This window comes from Oncorhynchus gorbuscha, unplaced genomic scaffold (genome assembly GCF_021184085.1).
Source record: "Oncorhynchus gorbuscha isolate QuinsamMale2020 ecotype Even-year unplaced genomic scaffold, OgorEven_v1.0 Un_scaffold_705, whole genome shotgun sequence".
Classification (NCBI taxonomy): domain Eukaryota; kingdom Metazoa; phylum Chordata; class Actinopteri; order Salmoniformes; family Salmonidae; genus Oncorhynchus; species Oncorhynchus gorbuscha.
This window is the reverse complement of record NW_025745773.1, coordinates 27,969-44,944: the sequence shown is the minus strand read 5'-3', so window position 1 is coordinate 44,944 and position 16,976 is coordinate 27,969. Positions and strand designations below refer to the sequence as shown.

At 42.2% G+C, this 16,976-nt stretch overlaps 1 protein-coding gene across 1 annotated transcript in view; it reads left to right on the top strand.

Moving 5' to 3' along the window:
- Positions 1–16,341, top strand: part of LOC124019866 (glypican-6-like) — a 218,291-nt gene extending 201,950 nt beyond the window's left edge. Inside the window, exons 7-9 of the mRNA XM_046335306.1 lie at positions 4,578–4,708; positions 7,092–7,267; positions 15,751–16,341. Of these exons, the coding sequence (XP_046191262.1) occupies positions 4,578–4,708; positions 7,092–7,267; positions 15,751–15,956 (513 nt within the window). The 3' untranslated portion in view covers positions 15,957–16,341. The remainder of the gene's footprint in view (positions 1–4,577; positions 4,709–7,091; positions 7,268–15,750) is intronic.
- The last annotated feature ends 635 nt before the right edge of the window (positions 16,342–16,976 follow it).

The window sequence follows — 16,976 nt, the reverse complement described above, 5'->3', positions numbered from 1 at the left end:
GACATTACACATTGACAGAATCCATTTGAAACTTAATAAAAAAATATATATATATTTTATTTTTTTAACCTTGTTTTAACAAATAAAGGTTGAACAAATTCTTATTTACAATGACGGCCTCCCCCAGCCAAACCCAGACGATGCTGGGCCAATTGGACTCCCAATGTGATTCAGCCTCGATTTCGAACCAGGGACTGTAATGTCACCTCTTGCACTGAGATGCAGTGCCTTAGCCAGCTGCGCCACTATGGAGCCCAGCTTCACCTACAGTAAAATTGGGGTATGACTTAATTTTATGGATAGGAGTGATACAAAGGTTCTTGTGTGTTGATCGGCACACCGAAGAGGGCATTAACATTAACGATACGTCATTAGATAAAGACGACATTAACGACACCTCATTAGATAAAGAGGTCATTAACGATACCTCATTAGATAAAGAGGTCATTAACTATATAAAGAGGTCATTAACTCATTAGATAAAGAGGTCATTAACGATACCTCATTAGATAAAGAGGTCATTAACGATACATCATTAGATAAAGAGGTCATTAACGATACCTCATTAGATAAAGAGGTCATTAAAGAGGTCATTAACAATAACGATAAAGTCATCATTAGATAAAGAGGTCATTAAAGAGGTCATTAACAATACGTCATTAGATAAAGAGGTCATTAACGATATGTCATTAGATAAAGAGGTCATTATATAAAGAGGTCATTAAAGATAAAGAGTCATTAACTATACCTCATTAGATAAAGAGGTCATTAACGATACATCATTAGATAAAGAGGTCATTAAAGAGGTCATTAACTATACCTCATTAGATAAAGAGGTCATTAACGATACATCATTAGATAAAGAGGTCATTAAAGAGGTCATTAACGATACATCATTAGATAAAGAGGTCATTAAAGAGGTCATTAACTATACCTCATTAGATAAAGAGGTCATTAACGATACATCATTAGATAAAGAGGTCGTTAACGATACATCATTAGATAAAGAGGTCATTAACGATACATCATTAGATAAAGAGGTCGTTAACGATACATCATTAGATAAAGAGGTCATTAACGATACCTCATTAGATAAAGAGGTCATTAAAGAGGTCATTAACGATACCTCATTAGATAAAGAGGTCATTAAAGAGGTCATTAACGATATGTCATTAGATAAAGAGGTCATTAACGATATGTCATTAGATAAAGACGACATTAACGATACATCATTAGATAAAGAGGTCATTAAAGAGGTCATTAACGATACGTCATTAGATAAAGAGGTCATTAACGATGTCATTAGATAAAGACGACATTAACGATACATCATTAGATAAAGAGGTCATTAACGATACCTCATTAGATAAAGAGGTCATTAACGATACGTCATTAGATAAAGAGGTCATTAACGATACGTCATTAGATAAAGAGGTCATTAAAGAGGTCATTAACGATACGTCATTAGATAAAGAGGTCATTAACGATGTCATTAGATAAAGACGACATTAACGATACATCATTAGATAAAGAGTTTAGATAAAGAGGTCATTAACGATACCTCATTAGATAAAGAGGTCATTAACGATACCTCATTAGATAAAGAGGTCATTAACGATACGTCATTAGATAAAGAGGTCATTAACGATACATCATTAGATAAAGAGGTCATTAACGATACCTCATTAGATAAAGAGGTCATTAACGATACGTCATTAGATAAAGAGGTCATTAACGATACGTCATTAGATAAAGATGTCATTAACTATACCTCATTAGATAAAGAGGTCATTAAAGAGGTCATTAATAAAGAGGTCGATATGTCATTAGATAAAGAGGTCATTAAAGAGGTCATTAACGATATGTCATTAGATAAAGAGGTCATTAATTAGATAAAGAGGTCATATGTCATTAGATAAAGAGGTCATTCATTAGATAAAGAGGTCATTAACGATTATATCATTAGATAAAGAGGTCATTAAAGATATATGTCATTAAAGAGGTCATTAACGATATGTCATTAGATAAAGAGGTCATTAATAAAGAGATGTCATTAGATAAAGAGGTCATTAACGATATGTCATTAGATAAAGAGGTCATTAAAGAGGTCATTAACGATATGTCATTAGATAAAGAGGTCATTAACGATCATTAGATAAAGAGGTCATTAACGATATGTCATTATAAAGATATGTCATTAGATAAAGAGGTCATTAACGATACATCATTAGATAAAGAGGTCATTAACGATATGTCATTAGATAAAGAGGTCATTAAAGAGGTCATTAACGATATGTCATTAGATAAAGAGGTCATTAACGATACGTCATTAGATAAAGAGGTCATTAACATTAACGTCATTAGATAAAGAGGTCATTAACGATACGTCATTAGATAAAGAGGTCATTAACGAGGTCATTAACATCGTCATTAGATAAAGACATTAACGACATTAACGATACCTCATTAGATAAAGAGGTCATTAAAGATGTCATTAATGATCACATCATTAGATAAAGAGGTCATTAACGATGTCATTAGATAAAGAGGTCATTAACGATACGTCATTAGATAAAGAGGTCATTAACGATTAGATAAAGAGGTCATCATTAGATAAAGAGGTCATTAACGATGTCATTAGATAAAAAGAGGTCATTAACGATACCTCATTAGATAAAGAGGTCATTAACGATACACATTAGATAAAGTCATTAGATAAAGAGGTCATTAACTATACATCATTAGATAAAGAGGTCATTAACGATACATCATTAGATAAAGAGGTCATTAGATAAAGATAATGAGGTCATTAACGATGTCATTAGATAAAGAGGTCATTAACGATACCTCATTAGATAAAGAGGTCATTAACAATACATCATTAGATAAAGAGGTCATTAACATTAGATAAAGAGGACATTAACGATCCTCATTAGATAAAGAGGTCATTAACGATACATCATTAGATAAAGAGGTCATTAACGATGTCATTAGATAAAGAGGTCATTAACGATACGTCATTAGATAAAGATGTCATTAATAAAGATGTCATAACCTCATTAGATAAAGAGGTCATTAACGATACATCATTAGATAAAGAGGTCATTAACTATACCTCATTAGATAATGAGGTCATTAACGATACGTCATTAGATAAAGAGGACATTAACGATACCTCATTAGATAAAGAGGTCATCATTAGATAAAGAGGTCATTAACGATCATTAGATCATTAGATAAAGAGGACATTAACGATACATCATTAGATAAAGAGGTCTCATTAGATAAAGAGGTCATTAACGATACATCATTAGATAAAGAGGTCATTAACGATTCATTAGATAAAGATACATCATTAGATAAAGAGGTCATTAACATTAGATAAAGATCATTAGATAAAGAGGTCATTAACGATACATCATTAGATAAAGAGGTCATTAACGATATGTCATTAGATAAAGAGGTCATTAACGATATGTCATTATAAAGTCATTAGATAAAGATTAGATAAAGAGGTCATTAACGATATGTCATTAGATAAAGATGTCATTAACGATATGTCATTAGATAAAGAGGTCATTAATGATACGTCATTAGATAAAGAGGTCATTAGATAAAGAGGTCATTAACGATACATCATTAGATAAAGAGGTCATTAAAGAGGTCATTAACGATAAAGACGTCATTAGATAAAGAGGTCATTAACGATATGTCATTAGATAAAGAGGTCATTAAAGAGGTCATTAACGTCATTAGATAAAGAGGTCATTAAAGAGGTCATTAACGTCATTAGATAAAGAGGTCATTAACGATACGTCATTAGATAAAGAGGTCATTAACGATATGTCATTAGATAAAGAGGTCATTAACGAGAGGTCATTAACGATATTAGATAAAGAGGTCATCATTAGATAAAGAGGTCATTAACGATATTAAAGTCATTAGATAAAGAGGTCATTAATCATTAGATAAAGAGATACATCATTAGATAAAGAGGTCATTAACGATATGTCATTAACGATATGTCATTAGTCATTAGATAAAGAGGTCATTAATGATATGTCATTAGATAAAGAGGTCATTAAAGAGATAAAGTCAAAGAACGATTAACGATATGTCATTAGATAAAGAGGTCATTAACGATATGTCATTAGATAAAGACGACATTAAATAAAGAGGTCATTAAATTTTTGACTTTGGTACAAATTCAAATGTAGCACTGACTCATCCCTTTGGAGATAAAGAGTTTAGGCATTCGATTAGCCACGTGCGGCATGCGCAGTTACAAACCTGCTGGAGTTAGCGACAGGCGGAAGAGCAATATCCATCGTCTTAGTATGGATGAAGCCTGATGTGAAGCTAACTGAAACTGGCTATTTTTAGAAAACCCCTCAATAGATCTCGCTTCAGTTGTAGTTTCACCCCTGTGGTTGGAGGATTCCAGATTTCCTGTTTCATCCCTCCTGATTCCCGGAATATTTCAACAGCGATTTCTGGAAAAACGTGTGGATTTGGGGGAAAGTGAGCCGGATGTTTGAACCCCATTCCCATGTTACTCTCTCCCTCCTCTTCTGCAGGTGCTAGACATTAAGAAGAAGCTGAAGCAGTCCAAAAGGTTCTGGTCCAACCTGCCAGATGAGATCTGTATTAAAGACAAGTTGACCGAGTCAGATGAAGAGCAGTGTTGGAACAGTCACGCCAAGGCCAGGTGAGAGGTGTTCAGATCACGCACCTGTAGAACTACACTAACTAGTCCTACAACTAGTCTGATGAGGTCTGAGCAGTGCTGGAACAGTCACGCCAAGGCCAGGTGAGAGGTGTTCAGATCACGCACCTGTAGAACTACACTAACTAGTCCTACAACTAGTCTGATGAGGTCTGAGCAGTGCTGGAACAGTCACACCAAGGCCAGGTGAGAGGTGTTCAGATCACGCACCTGTAGAACTACACTAACTAGTCCTACAACTAGTCTGACGAGGTCTGAACAGTGTTGGAGACCCTCAGCTCATTCAATATAACTAAACTAACTAGTCCTACAACTAGTCTGATGAGGTCTGAACAGTGCTGGAGACCCTCAGCTCATTCAATATAACTAAACTAACTAGTCCTACAACTAGTCTGACGAGGTCTGAACAGTGCTGGAGACCCTCAGCTCATTCAATATAACTAAACTAACTAGTCCTACAACTAGTCTGATGAGGTCTGAACAGTGCTGGAGACCCTCAGTCATCCAATATAACGAAACTAACTAGTCCTACAACTAGTCTGATGAGGTCTGAGCAGTGCTGGAGACCCTCAGCTGATCCAGAACTATGGTACTATGGTCCTTGGTACAGGACAAGAGAGAACCAGTACTACAGCCAGTCTGATGAGGTCTGAGCAGTGCTGGAGACCCTCAGCTGATCCAGAACTATGGTACTATGGTCCTTGGTACAGGACAAGAGAGAACCAGTACTACAGCCAGTCTGATGAGGTCTGAGCAGTGCTGGAGACCCTCAGCTGATCCAGAACTATGGTACTATGGTCCTTGGTACAGGACAAGAGAGAACCAGTACTGTTTACCTGTCAATCTCTGACACTTTATGGATATGGTGAGATGATCTCATCTATTACTGTACACTGACGTGTGTATAACTGCTTGGAATGAAAGCCAGAACCACCCTATCTCTCACCCCCCCCCCCCCCTCCCAGCCAGTCGAGGCATTTTTGGCCTCACACACCACAGCACAGTCCCTGGTCACCACATCACAGTCCCTGGTCACCACAGCACAGTCCCTGGTCACCACATCACAGTCCCTGATCAGGAAGAGAGGACCCAGTAGAACTGTAGAGGACTGGATCAGGAAGAGAGGACCCAGTAGAACTGTAGAGGACTGGATCAGGAAGAGAGGACCCAGTAGAACTGTAGAGGACTGGATCAGGAAGAGAGGACCCAGTAGAACTGTAGACTGGATTAGGGAGAGAGGGACCAACACACAGTTGCAGAGAACCTCTTCAGGACCACCGACAGCTGCTCTCTGAGTGATGGAGAACCTCTTCAGGACCAAAGACAGCTGCTCTCTGAGTGATGGAGAACCTCTTCAGGACCACCGACAGCTGCTCTCTGAGTGATGGAGAACCTCTTCAGGACCACCGACAGCTGCTCTCTGAATGCTGGAGAACCTCTTCAGGACCACCGACAGCTACTCTCTGAGTGATGGAGAACCTCTTCAGGACCACCGACAGCTGCTCTCTGAGTGATGGAGAACCTCTTCAAGACCACCGACAGCTGCTCTCTGAGTGATGGAGAACCTCTTCAGGACCACCGACAGCTACTCTCTGAGTGATGGAGAACCTCTTCAGGACCAAAGACAGCTGCTCTCTGAGTGATGGAGAACCTCTTCAGGACCAAAGACAGCTGCTCTCTGAGTGATGGAGAACCTCTCCAGGACCACCGACAGCTACTCTCTGAATGATGGAGAACCTCCTCAGGACCACCGACAGCTGCTCTCTGAGTGATGGAGAACCTCTTCAGGACCACCGACAGCTGCTCTCTGAGTGATGGAGAACCTCTTCAGGACCACCGACAGCTGCTCTCTGAGTGATGGAGAACCTCTTCAGGACCACCGACAGCTGCTCTCTGAGTGATGGAGAACCTCTTCAGGACCACCGACAGCTGCTCTCTGAGTGATGGAGAACCTCTTCAGGACCACCGATAGCTGCTCTCTGAGTGATGGAGAACCTCTTCAGGACCACCGACAGCTGCTCTCTGAGTGATGGAGAACCTCTTCAGGACCACCGACAGCTGCTCTCTGAGTGATGGAGAACCTCTTCAGGACCACCGACAGCTGCTCTCTGAGTGATGGAGAACCTCTTCAGGACCACCGACAGCTGCTCTCTGAGTGATGGAGAACCTCTTCAGGACCACCGACAGCTGCTCTCTGAGTGATGGAGAACCTCTTCAGGACCACCGACAGCTGCTCTCTGAGTGATGGAGAACGCTCTATACGATCCAGATAATTGAATAATTTCCTGCCAAATGAAATGTGATTGTCTTTTGACATGTCTTCCTCAGAGATGTTTCTTAACCGGCATTGTTGTAATCCTCCCAGGTATTTTCCTGAGGTGGTAAAGGACGGCCTCACCAACCAGCTGAACAACCCAGAGGTGGCGGTGGACATCACTAGACCGGACACTCTGATTCGCCAACAGATCATGACACTCAGAGTGATGACCAACAAGCTGAGAAACGCCTACAACGGCAACGACATCTTCTTTCAGGACTCCAGTAAGTCAGCCGCCTTGTGTTCCAAACGGTACCCTGTTCTCTCCTGACCAGGGCCCTTAGGGAATAGGGCTCTACTACACTACCTGACCAGGGCCCTTAGGGAATAGGGCTCTAATCTCTCTGTAGTGCACTACCTTGACCAGGGCCCAGGGAATAGGGCTCTATTCTCTCTGTAGGGACCAGGGCCCATAATCTCTCTGTAGTGCACTAACCTTGACCAGGGCCCATAGGGAATAGGGCTCTAATCTCTCTGTAGCGCACTACCTTGACCAGTGCCCATAGGGAATAGGGCTCTATTCTCTCTGTAGTGCACTACCTTGAACAGGGCTCATAGGGAATAGGGCTCTATTCTCTCTGTAGTGCACTACCTTGACCAGTGCCCATAGGGAATAGGGCTCTATTCTCTCTGTAGTGCACTACCTTGAACAGGGCCCATAGGGAATAGGGCTCTAATATCTCTGTAGTGCACTAACCTTGACCAGGGCCCATAGGGAATAGGGCTCTAATCTCTCTGTAGTGCACTACCTTGACCAGGGCCCATAGGGAATAGGGCTCTATTCTCTCTGTAGTGCACTACCTTGACCAGGGCCCATAGGGAATAGGGCTCTAATCTCTCTGTAGTGCACTACCTTGACCAGGGCCCATAGGGAATAGGGCTCTATTCTCTCTGTAGTGCACTACCAGGGTCCATAGGGAATAGGGCTCTATTCTCTCTGTAGTGCACTACCTTGAACAGGACCCATAGGGAATAGGGCTCTATTCTCTCTGTAGTGCACTACCTTGGCCAGGGCCCATAGGGAATAGGGCTCTATTCTCTCTGTAGTGCACTACCTTGACCAGGGCCCATAGGGAATAGGGCTCTAATCTCTGTAGTCTGACCAGGGCCCATAGGGAATAGGGCTCTATTCTCTCTGAGTGCACTAGGGTCCATAGGGAATAGGGCTCTATTCTCTCTGTAGTGCACTACCTTGGGACCCATAGGGAATAGGGCTCTATTCTCTCTGTAGTGCACTACCCAGGGCCCATAGGGAATAGGGCTCCATTCTCTCTGTAGTGAATACCTTGACCAGGGCTATAATCTAGGGCTATAATCTCTGTTGTGCACTACCAGGGCCCATAGGGAATAGGGCTCTATTCTCTCTTTAGTGCTCTACCAGGGCCCATAGGGAATAGGGCTCTATTCTCTCTGTAGTGCACTACCTTGGCCAGGGCCCATAGGGAATAGGGCTCTATTCTCTCTGTAGTGCACTACCAGGGCCCATAGGGAATAGGGCTCTACTCTCTGTTGTGCACTACCAGGGCCCATAGGGAATAGGGCTCTATTCTCTCTGTAGTGCACTACCTTGACCAGGGCCCATAGGGAATAGGGCTCTATTCTCTCTGTTGTGCACTACCAGGGCCCATAGGGAATAGGGCTCTATTCTCTCTGTAGTGCACTACCTTGACCAGGGCCCATGGGGAATAGGGCTCTATTCTCTCTGTAGTGCACTACCAGGGCCCATAGGGAATAGGGCTCTATTCACTCTGTAGTGCACTACCAGGGCCCATAGGGGATAGGGCTCTATTCTCTCTTTAGTGCTCTACCAGGGCCCATAGGGAATAGGGCTCTATTCTCTCTGTAGTGCTCTACCAGGGCCCATAGGGAATAGGGCTCAATTCTCTCTGTAGTGCACTACCTTGACCAGGGCCCAAAGGGAATAGGGCTCTATTCTCTCTGTAGTGCACTACCAGGGCCCATAAGGGATAGGGCTCTATTCTCTCTTTAGTGCTCTACCAGGGCCCATAGGGAATAGGGCTCTATTCTCTCTGTAGTGCTCTACCAGGGCCCATAGGGAATAGGGCTCAAATCTCTCTGTAGTGCACTACCTTGACCAGGGCCCATAGGGAATAGGGCTCTATTCTCTCTGTAGTGCACTACCAGGGCCCATATGGGATAGGGCTCTATTCTCTCTTTAGTGCTCTACCAGGGCCCATAGGGAATAGGGCTCTATTCTCTCTGTAGTGCTCTACCAGGGCCCATAGGGAATAGGGCTCTAATCTCTGTGTTGTGCACTACCAGGGCCCATAGGGAATAGGGCTCTGTTCTCTCTTTAGTGCTCTACCAGGGCCCATAGGGAATAGGGCTCTATTCTCTCTGTAGTGCACTACCTTGGCCAGGGCCCATAGGGAATAGGGCTCTATTCTCTCTGTAGTGCACTACCAGGGCCCATAGGGAATAGGGCTCTATTCTCTCTGTTGTGCACTACCAGGGCCCATAGGGAATAGGGCTCTATTCTCTCTGTAGTGCACTACCTTGACCAGGGCCCATAGGGAATAGGGCTCTATTCTCTCTGTTGTGCACTACCAGGGCCCATAGTGAATAGGGCTCTATTCTCTCTGTAGTGCACTACCTTGACCAGGGCCCATGGGGAATAGGGCTCTATTCTCTCTGTAGTGCACTACCAGGGCCCATAGGGAATAGGGCTCTATTCACTCTGTAGTGCACTACCAGGGCCCATAGGGGATAGGGCTCTATTCTCTCTTTAGTGCTCTACCAGGGCCCATAGGGAATAGGGCTCTATTCTCTCTGTAGTGCTCTACCAGGGCCCATAGGGAATAGGACTCAATTCTCTCTATAGTCTATATGCCACACTGTCTATATAACACACTGTCTAAATCAGTCTATATGACACACTGTCTAAATCAGTCTATATAACACACTGTCTAAATCAGTCTATATAACACACTGTCTAAATCAGTCTATATAACACACTGTCTAAATCAGTCTATATAACACACTGTCTAAATCAGTCTATATAACACACTGTCTAAATCAGTCTATATAACACACTGTCTAAATCAGTCTATATAACACACTGTCTATTTGACACACCATCTAAATCAGTCTATATAACACACTGTCTAAATCTGTCTATATAACATGACACACTGTCTAAATCAGTCTATAAGACACACTGTCTAAATCAGTCTATATAACACACTGTCTAAATCAGTCTATATAACACACTGTCTAAATCAGTCTATATAACACACTGTCTAAATCAGTCTATATAACACACTGTCTATATAACACACTGTCTAAATCAGTCTATATACACACTGTCTAAATCAGTCTATATAACACACTGTCTAAATCAGTCTATTTAACACACTGTCTATATAACACACTGTCTAAATCAGTCTATTTAATACACTGTCTAAATCAGTCTATATAACACACTGTCTAAATCTGTCTATATAACACACTGTCTAAATCTGTCTATATAACACACTGTCTAAATCAGTCTATATAACACACTGTCTAAATCAGTATATATAACACACTGTCTAAATCAGTCTATATAACACACTGTCTACATGACACACTGTCTAAATCAGTCTATATACCACACTGTCTACATGTCTACACACTGTCTAAATCAGTCTATAAGTCTACATACACACTGTCTAAATCAGTCTATATAACACACTGTCTAAATCATATGTCTAAATCATAATAACACACTGTCTAAATCAGTCTATATAACACACTGTCTATATAACACACTGTCTAAATCAGTCTATATGACACACTGTCTAAATCAGTATATATAACACACGGTCTAAATCAGTCTATATAACACACTGTCTACATGACACACTGTCTAAATCAGTCTATATACCACACTGTCTACATGACACTGTCTAAATCTCTATAAGACACACTGTCTAAATCAGTCTATATAACACACTGTCTAAATCAGTCTATATAACACACTGTCTAAATCAGTCTATATAACACACTGTCTAAATCAGTCTATATAACACACTGTCTATATAACACACTGTCTAAATCAGTCTATATGACACACTGTCTAAATCAGTATATATAACACACGGTCTAAATCAGTCTATATAACACACTGTCTACATGACACACTGTCTAAATCAGTCTATATACCACACTGTCTACATGACACACTGTCTAAATCAGTCTATAAGACACACTGTCTAAATCAGTCTATATAACACACTGTCTAAATCAGTCTATATAACACACTGTCTAAATCAGTCTATATAACACACTGTCTAAATCAGTCTATATAACACACTGTCTATATAACACACTGTCTATATGACACACTGTCTAAATCAGTCTATATAACACACTGTCTAAATCAGTCTATATAACACACTGTCTATATGACACACTGTCTAAATCAGTCTATATAACACACTGTCTAAATCAGTCTATATAACACACTGTCTAAATCTGTCTATATAAAACACTGTCTAAATCAGTCTATATAACACACTGTCTAAATCAGTCAATATAACACAATGTCTAAATCAGTCTATATAACACACTGTCTATATAACACACTCTCTAAATCAGTCTATATGACACACTGTCTAAATCAGTATATATAACACACTGTCTAAATCAGTCTATATAACACACTGTCTACATGACACACTGTCTAAATCATTCTATATACCACACTGTCTACATGACACACTGTCTAAATCAGTCTATAAGACACACTGTCTAAATCAGTCTATATAACACACTGTCTAAATCAGTCTATATAACACACTGTCTAAATCAGTCTATATAACACACTGTCTATATAACACACTGTCTAAATCAGTCTATATGACACACTGTCTAAATCAGTATATATAACACACTGTCTAAATCAGTCTATATAACACACTGTCTACATGACACACTGTCTAAATCATTCTATATACCACACTGTCTACATGACACACTGTCTAAATCAGTCTATAAGACACACTGTCTAAATCACACTATAAGACACACTGTCTAAATCACTGTCTATACTAAATCACACACTGTCTAAATCAGTCTATATAACACACTGTCTAAATCAGTCTATATAACACACTGTCTAAATCAAATCAGTCTATATAACACAATGTCTAAATCAGTCTATATAACACACTGTCTAAATCAGTCTATATAACACACTGTCTAAATCTGTCTATATAACACACTGTCTAAATCAGTCAATATAACACACTGTCTAAATCAGTATATATAACACACTGTCTACATGACACACTGTCTAAATCAGTCTATATAACACACTGTCTAAATGACACACTGCCTAAATCAGTCTATAAGTCTATATCACACACACTGTCTAAATCAAATCAGTCTATATAACACACTGTCTAAATAACACACTGTCTATATAACACACTGTCTATATAACACACTGTCTAAATCAGTCTATATAACACACTGTCTAAATCAGTCTATATAACACACTGTCTATATAACACACTGTCTAAATCAGTATATATAACACACTGTCTACATGACACACTGTCTAAATCAGTCTATATACCACACTGTCTACATGACACACTGTCTAAATCAGTCTATAAGACACACTGTCTAAATCAGTCTATATAACACACTGTCTACATGACACACTGTCTAAATCAGTCTATATACCACACTGTCTACATGACACACTGCCTAAATCAGTCTATAAGACACACTGTCTAAATCAGTCTATATAACACACTGTCTAAATCTGTCTATATAACACACTGTCTATATCACACACTGTCTATATCACACACTGTCTAAATCAGTCTATATAACACACTGTCTAAATCAGTCTATATAACACACTGTCTAAATCAGTCTATATAACACACTGTCTATATAACACACTGTCTATATGACACACTGTCTAAATCAGTCTATATAACACACTGTCTATATAACACAATGTCTAAATCAGTCCATATGACACACTGTCTATATAACACACTGTCCAAATCAGTCTATATAACACACTGTCTAAATCAGTCTATATAACAATGTCTAAATCAGTCTATATAACACACTGTCTAAATCAGTCTATATAACACACTGTCTAAATCAGTATATATAACACACTGTCTATATGACACACTGTCTAAATCAGTCTATATAATACACTGTCTAAATCAGTCTATATAACACACTGTCTAAATCAGTCTATATAACACACTGTCTAAATCAGTCTATATAACACACTGTCTAAACCAGTCTATATAACACACTGTCTAAATCAGTCTATATGACACACTGTCCATATGACACACTGTCTATATAACACACTGTCTAAATCAGTCTATATAACACACTGTCTAAATCAGTCTATATAACACACTGTCTAAATCAGTCTATATAACAAACTGTCTATATAACACACTGTCTAAATCAGTCTATATAACACACTGTCAAAATCAGAGAAGAGCGGCTGATGGTAGAGAGGAGAGGGGCTGATGGTAGAGAGGAGGCTGAGATCAGTGTGACAGAGGAGAGGGGCTGATGGTAGAGAGGAGGCTGAGATCAGTGTGACAGAGGAGAGGGGTTGATGGTAGAGAGGAGAGGGGCTGATGGTAGAGAGGAGAGGGGCTGATGGTAGAGAGGAGAGGGGCTGATGGTAGAGAGGAGAGGGCCTGATGGTTGAGAGGAGAGGGGCTGATGGTAGAGAGGAGAGGGGCTGATGGTAGAGAGGAGGGGGACTGATGGTAGAGAGGAGAGGGGCTGATGGTAGAGAGGAGAGGGCCTGATGGTAGAGAGGAGAGGAGAGGGGCTGATGGTAGAGAGGAGAGGGGCTGATGGTAGAGAGGAGAGGGCTGATGGTAGAGAGGAGAGGGGCTGATGGTAGAGAGGAGAGGGCCTGATGGTAGAGAGGAGAGGAGAGGGGCTGATGTTAGAGAGGAGAGGAGAGGGGTTGATGGTAGAGAGGAGAGGGGCTGATGGTAGAGAGGAGAGGAGAGGGGTTGATGGTAGAGAGGAGAGGGGCTGATGGTAGAGAGGAGAGGGGCTGATGGTAGAGAGGAGAGGGGTTGATGGTAGAGAGGAGAGGGGCTGATGGTAGAGAGGAGAGGAGCTGATGGTAGAGAGGAGAGGGCTGATGGTAGAGAGGAGAGGGTCTGATGGTAGAGAGGAGAGGGGCTGATTGTAGAGAGGAGAGGAGCTGATGGTAGAGAGGAGAGGGCCTGATGGTAGAGAGGAGAGGGGCTGATGGTAGAGAGGAGAGGGGCTGATGGTAGAGAGGAGAGGGGCCTGATGGTAGAGAGGAGAGGGGCTGATGGTAGAGAGGAGAGGGGCTGATGGTAGAGAGGAGAGGGGCTGATGGTAGAGAGGAGAGGGGCTGATGGTAGAGAGGAGAGGGGCTGTTGATGGTAGAGAGGAGAGGGGCTGATGGTAGAGAGGAGAGGGGCTGATGGTAGAGAGGAGAGGGGCTGATGGTAGAGAGGAGAGGGGCTGATGGTAGAGAGGAGAGGGGCTGATGGTAGAGAGGAGAGGGCCTGATGGTAGAGAGGAGAGGTGCTGATGGTGGAGAGGAGAGGGGCTGATGGTAGAGAGGAGAGGGGCTGATGGTAGAGAGGAGAGGAGAGGGGCTGATGGTAGAGAGGAGAGGGGCTGATGGTAGAGAGGAGAGGGCCTGATGGTAGAGAGGAGAGGGCCTGATGGTAGAGAGGAGAGGGGCTGATGGTAGAGAGGAGAGGGGCTGATGGTAGAGAGGAGAGGGGCTGATGTTAGAGAGGAGAGGGGCTGATGTTAGAGAGGAGAGGGGCTGATGGTAGAGAGGAGAGGGGCTGATGGTAGAGAGGAGAGGAGAGGGGTTGATGGTAGAGAGGAGAGGGGCTGATGGTAGAGAGGAGAGGAGAGGGGTTGATGGTAGAGAGGAGAGGGGCTGATGGTAGAGAGGAGAGGGGCTGATGGTAGAGAGGAGAGGGGTTGATGGTAGAGAGGAGAGGGCCTGATGGTAGAGAGGAGAGGGGCTGATGGTAGAGAGGAGAGGGGCTGATGGTAGAGAGGAGAGGGGCTGATGGTAGAGAGGAGAGGGGCTGATGGTAGAGAGGAGAGGGGCTGATGGTAGAGAGGAGAGGGGCTGATGGTAGAGAGGAGAGGGGCTGATGGTAGAGAGGAGAGGGGCTGATGGTAGAGAGGAGAGGGGCTGTTGATAGAGAGGAGAGGGGCTGATGGTAGAGAGGAGAGGGGCTGATGGTAGAGAGGAGAGGGCCTGATGGTAGAGAGGAGAGGGGCTGATGGTAGAGAGGAGAGGGGTCTGATGGTAGAGAGGAGAGGGGCTGATGGTAGAGAGGAGAGGGGCTGATGGTAGAGAGGAGAGGGGCTGATGGTAGAGAGGAGAGGGGCTGATGGTAGAGAGAGAGGGACTGATGGTAGAGAGGAGACTCTTGACTGCCCCTCAGGAGACTGTTGGACGTGACCTGGATACTCCAGCCTCTGTTAAAGACCGTTGTCCAGCACCAAGAACGACATGTACTTTTGTTTTTTTAAATAAATCTATTATTTATAAACCCCTTCAAAGTAGGAGGATACGTATGCAAATAAAATATGTGGTCAGAATAATTGGTCAGAATAATCAGATCTGTCTGTCTGTCTGTCTGTCTGTCTGTCTGTCTCTCTCCTCTCCTCTCCTCTCCTCTGCTCTCTCCAGGTGACGAGGGCAGCGGCAGCAGCAGTGGCTGTACAGAGGGATGTACCACAGAGTTTGTGTTTGTGGGTCCAGAGGCCCCCGTGGTGGGAGCAGACAGGAGTGATGAGCGAGCTTCTGCTGCATCAGGCAACGCCCCACATCCCTCCAGACCCTCTCCCCTGCTACTGACCCTCTCTCTCACAGCCCTGTCCTGGTCCAAGAGATAATACCAGCTGGCCCGAGAGGACACCAGGACATTACCCCTGCTCCTGACCCTCTCTCTCACAGCCCCGTCCTGGTCCAAGAGATAATACCAGCTGGCCTGAGAGAACACCAGGACATTACTGCTACTCTGACTCTGGCACCAATCAGACAGCCAGCCAGCCGGTCGTCATACTAACTGTTAGTGTTCTCTAAACGGAACCAGAACAGGACAACCCTTTTGGATCCCCACCATGAAGAGATATGGTGACAGTAGTATACTGTAGTAGACTGAGGAGTGTTGTGAGTGCTGCATCCTGCTTTGTCCCCAAAGATCTCTCTGTTCTAATCTGTTCTGTTCTAATCTGTTCTGCTCTGTTCTGCTCTATTCTAATCTGTTCTGCTCTATTCTAATCTGTTCTGCTCTATTATAATCTGTTCTGCTCTAATCTGCTCTATTCTAATCTGTTCTGCTCTAATCTGTTCTGCTCTATTCTAATCTGTTCTGCTCTATTATAATCTGTTCTGCTCTAATCTGCTCTATTCTAATCTGTTCTGCTCTAATCTGTTCTGCTCTATTCTAATCTGTTCTGCTCTATTATAATCTGTTCTGCTCTAATCTGCTCTATTCTAATCTGTTCTGCTCTAATCTGTTCTGCTCTGTTCTCATCTGTTCTGCTCTGTTCTAATCTGTTCTGCTCTATTATAATCTGTTCTGCTCTAATCTCTAATCTGTTCTGTTCTGTTCTATTCTAATCTGTTCTGCTCTATTCTAATCTGTTCTGCTCTATTCTAATCTGTTCTGCTCTATTCTAATCTGTTCTGCTCTATTCTAATCTGTTCTAATCTGCTCTATTCTAATCTGTTCTAATCTTTCTAATCTGTTCTGTTCTGCTCTATTCTAATCTGTTCTGCTCTATTCTAATCTGTTCTGCTCTGTTCTGCTCTGCTCTAATCTGTTCTGCTCTAATCTGTTCTGCTCTATTCTAATCTGTTCTGTTCTGTTCTGCTCTATTCTAATCTGTTCTGCTCTATTCTAATCTGTT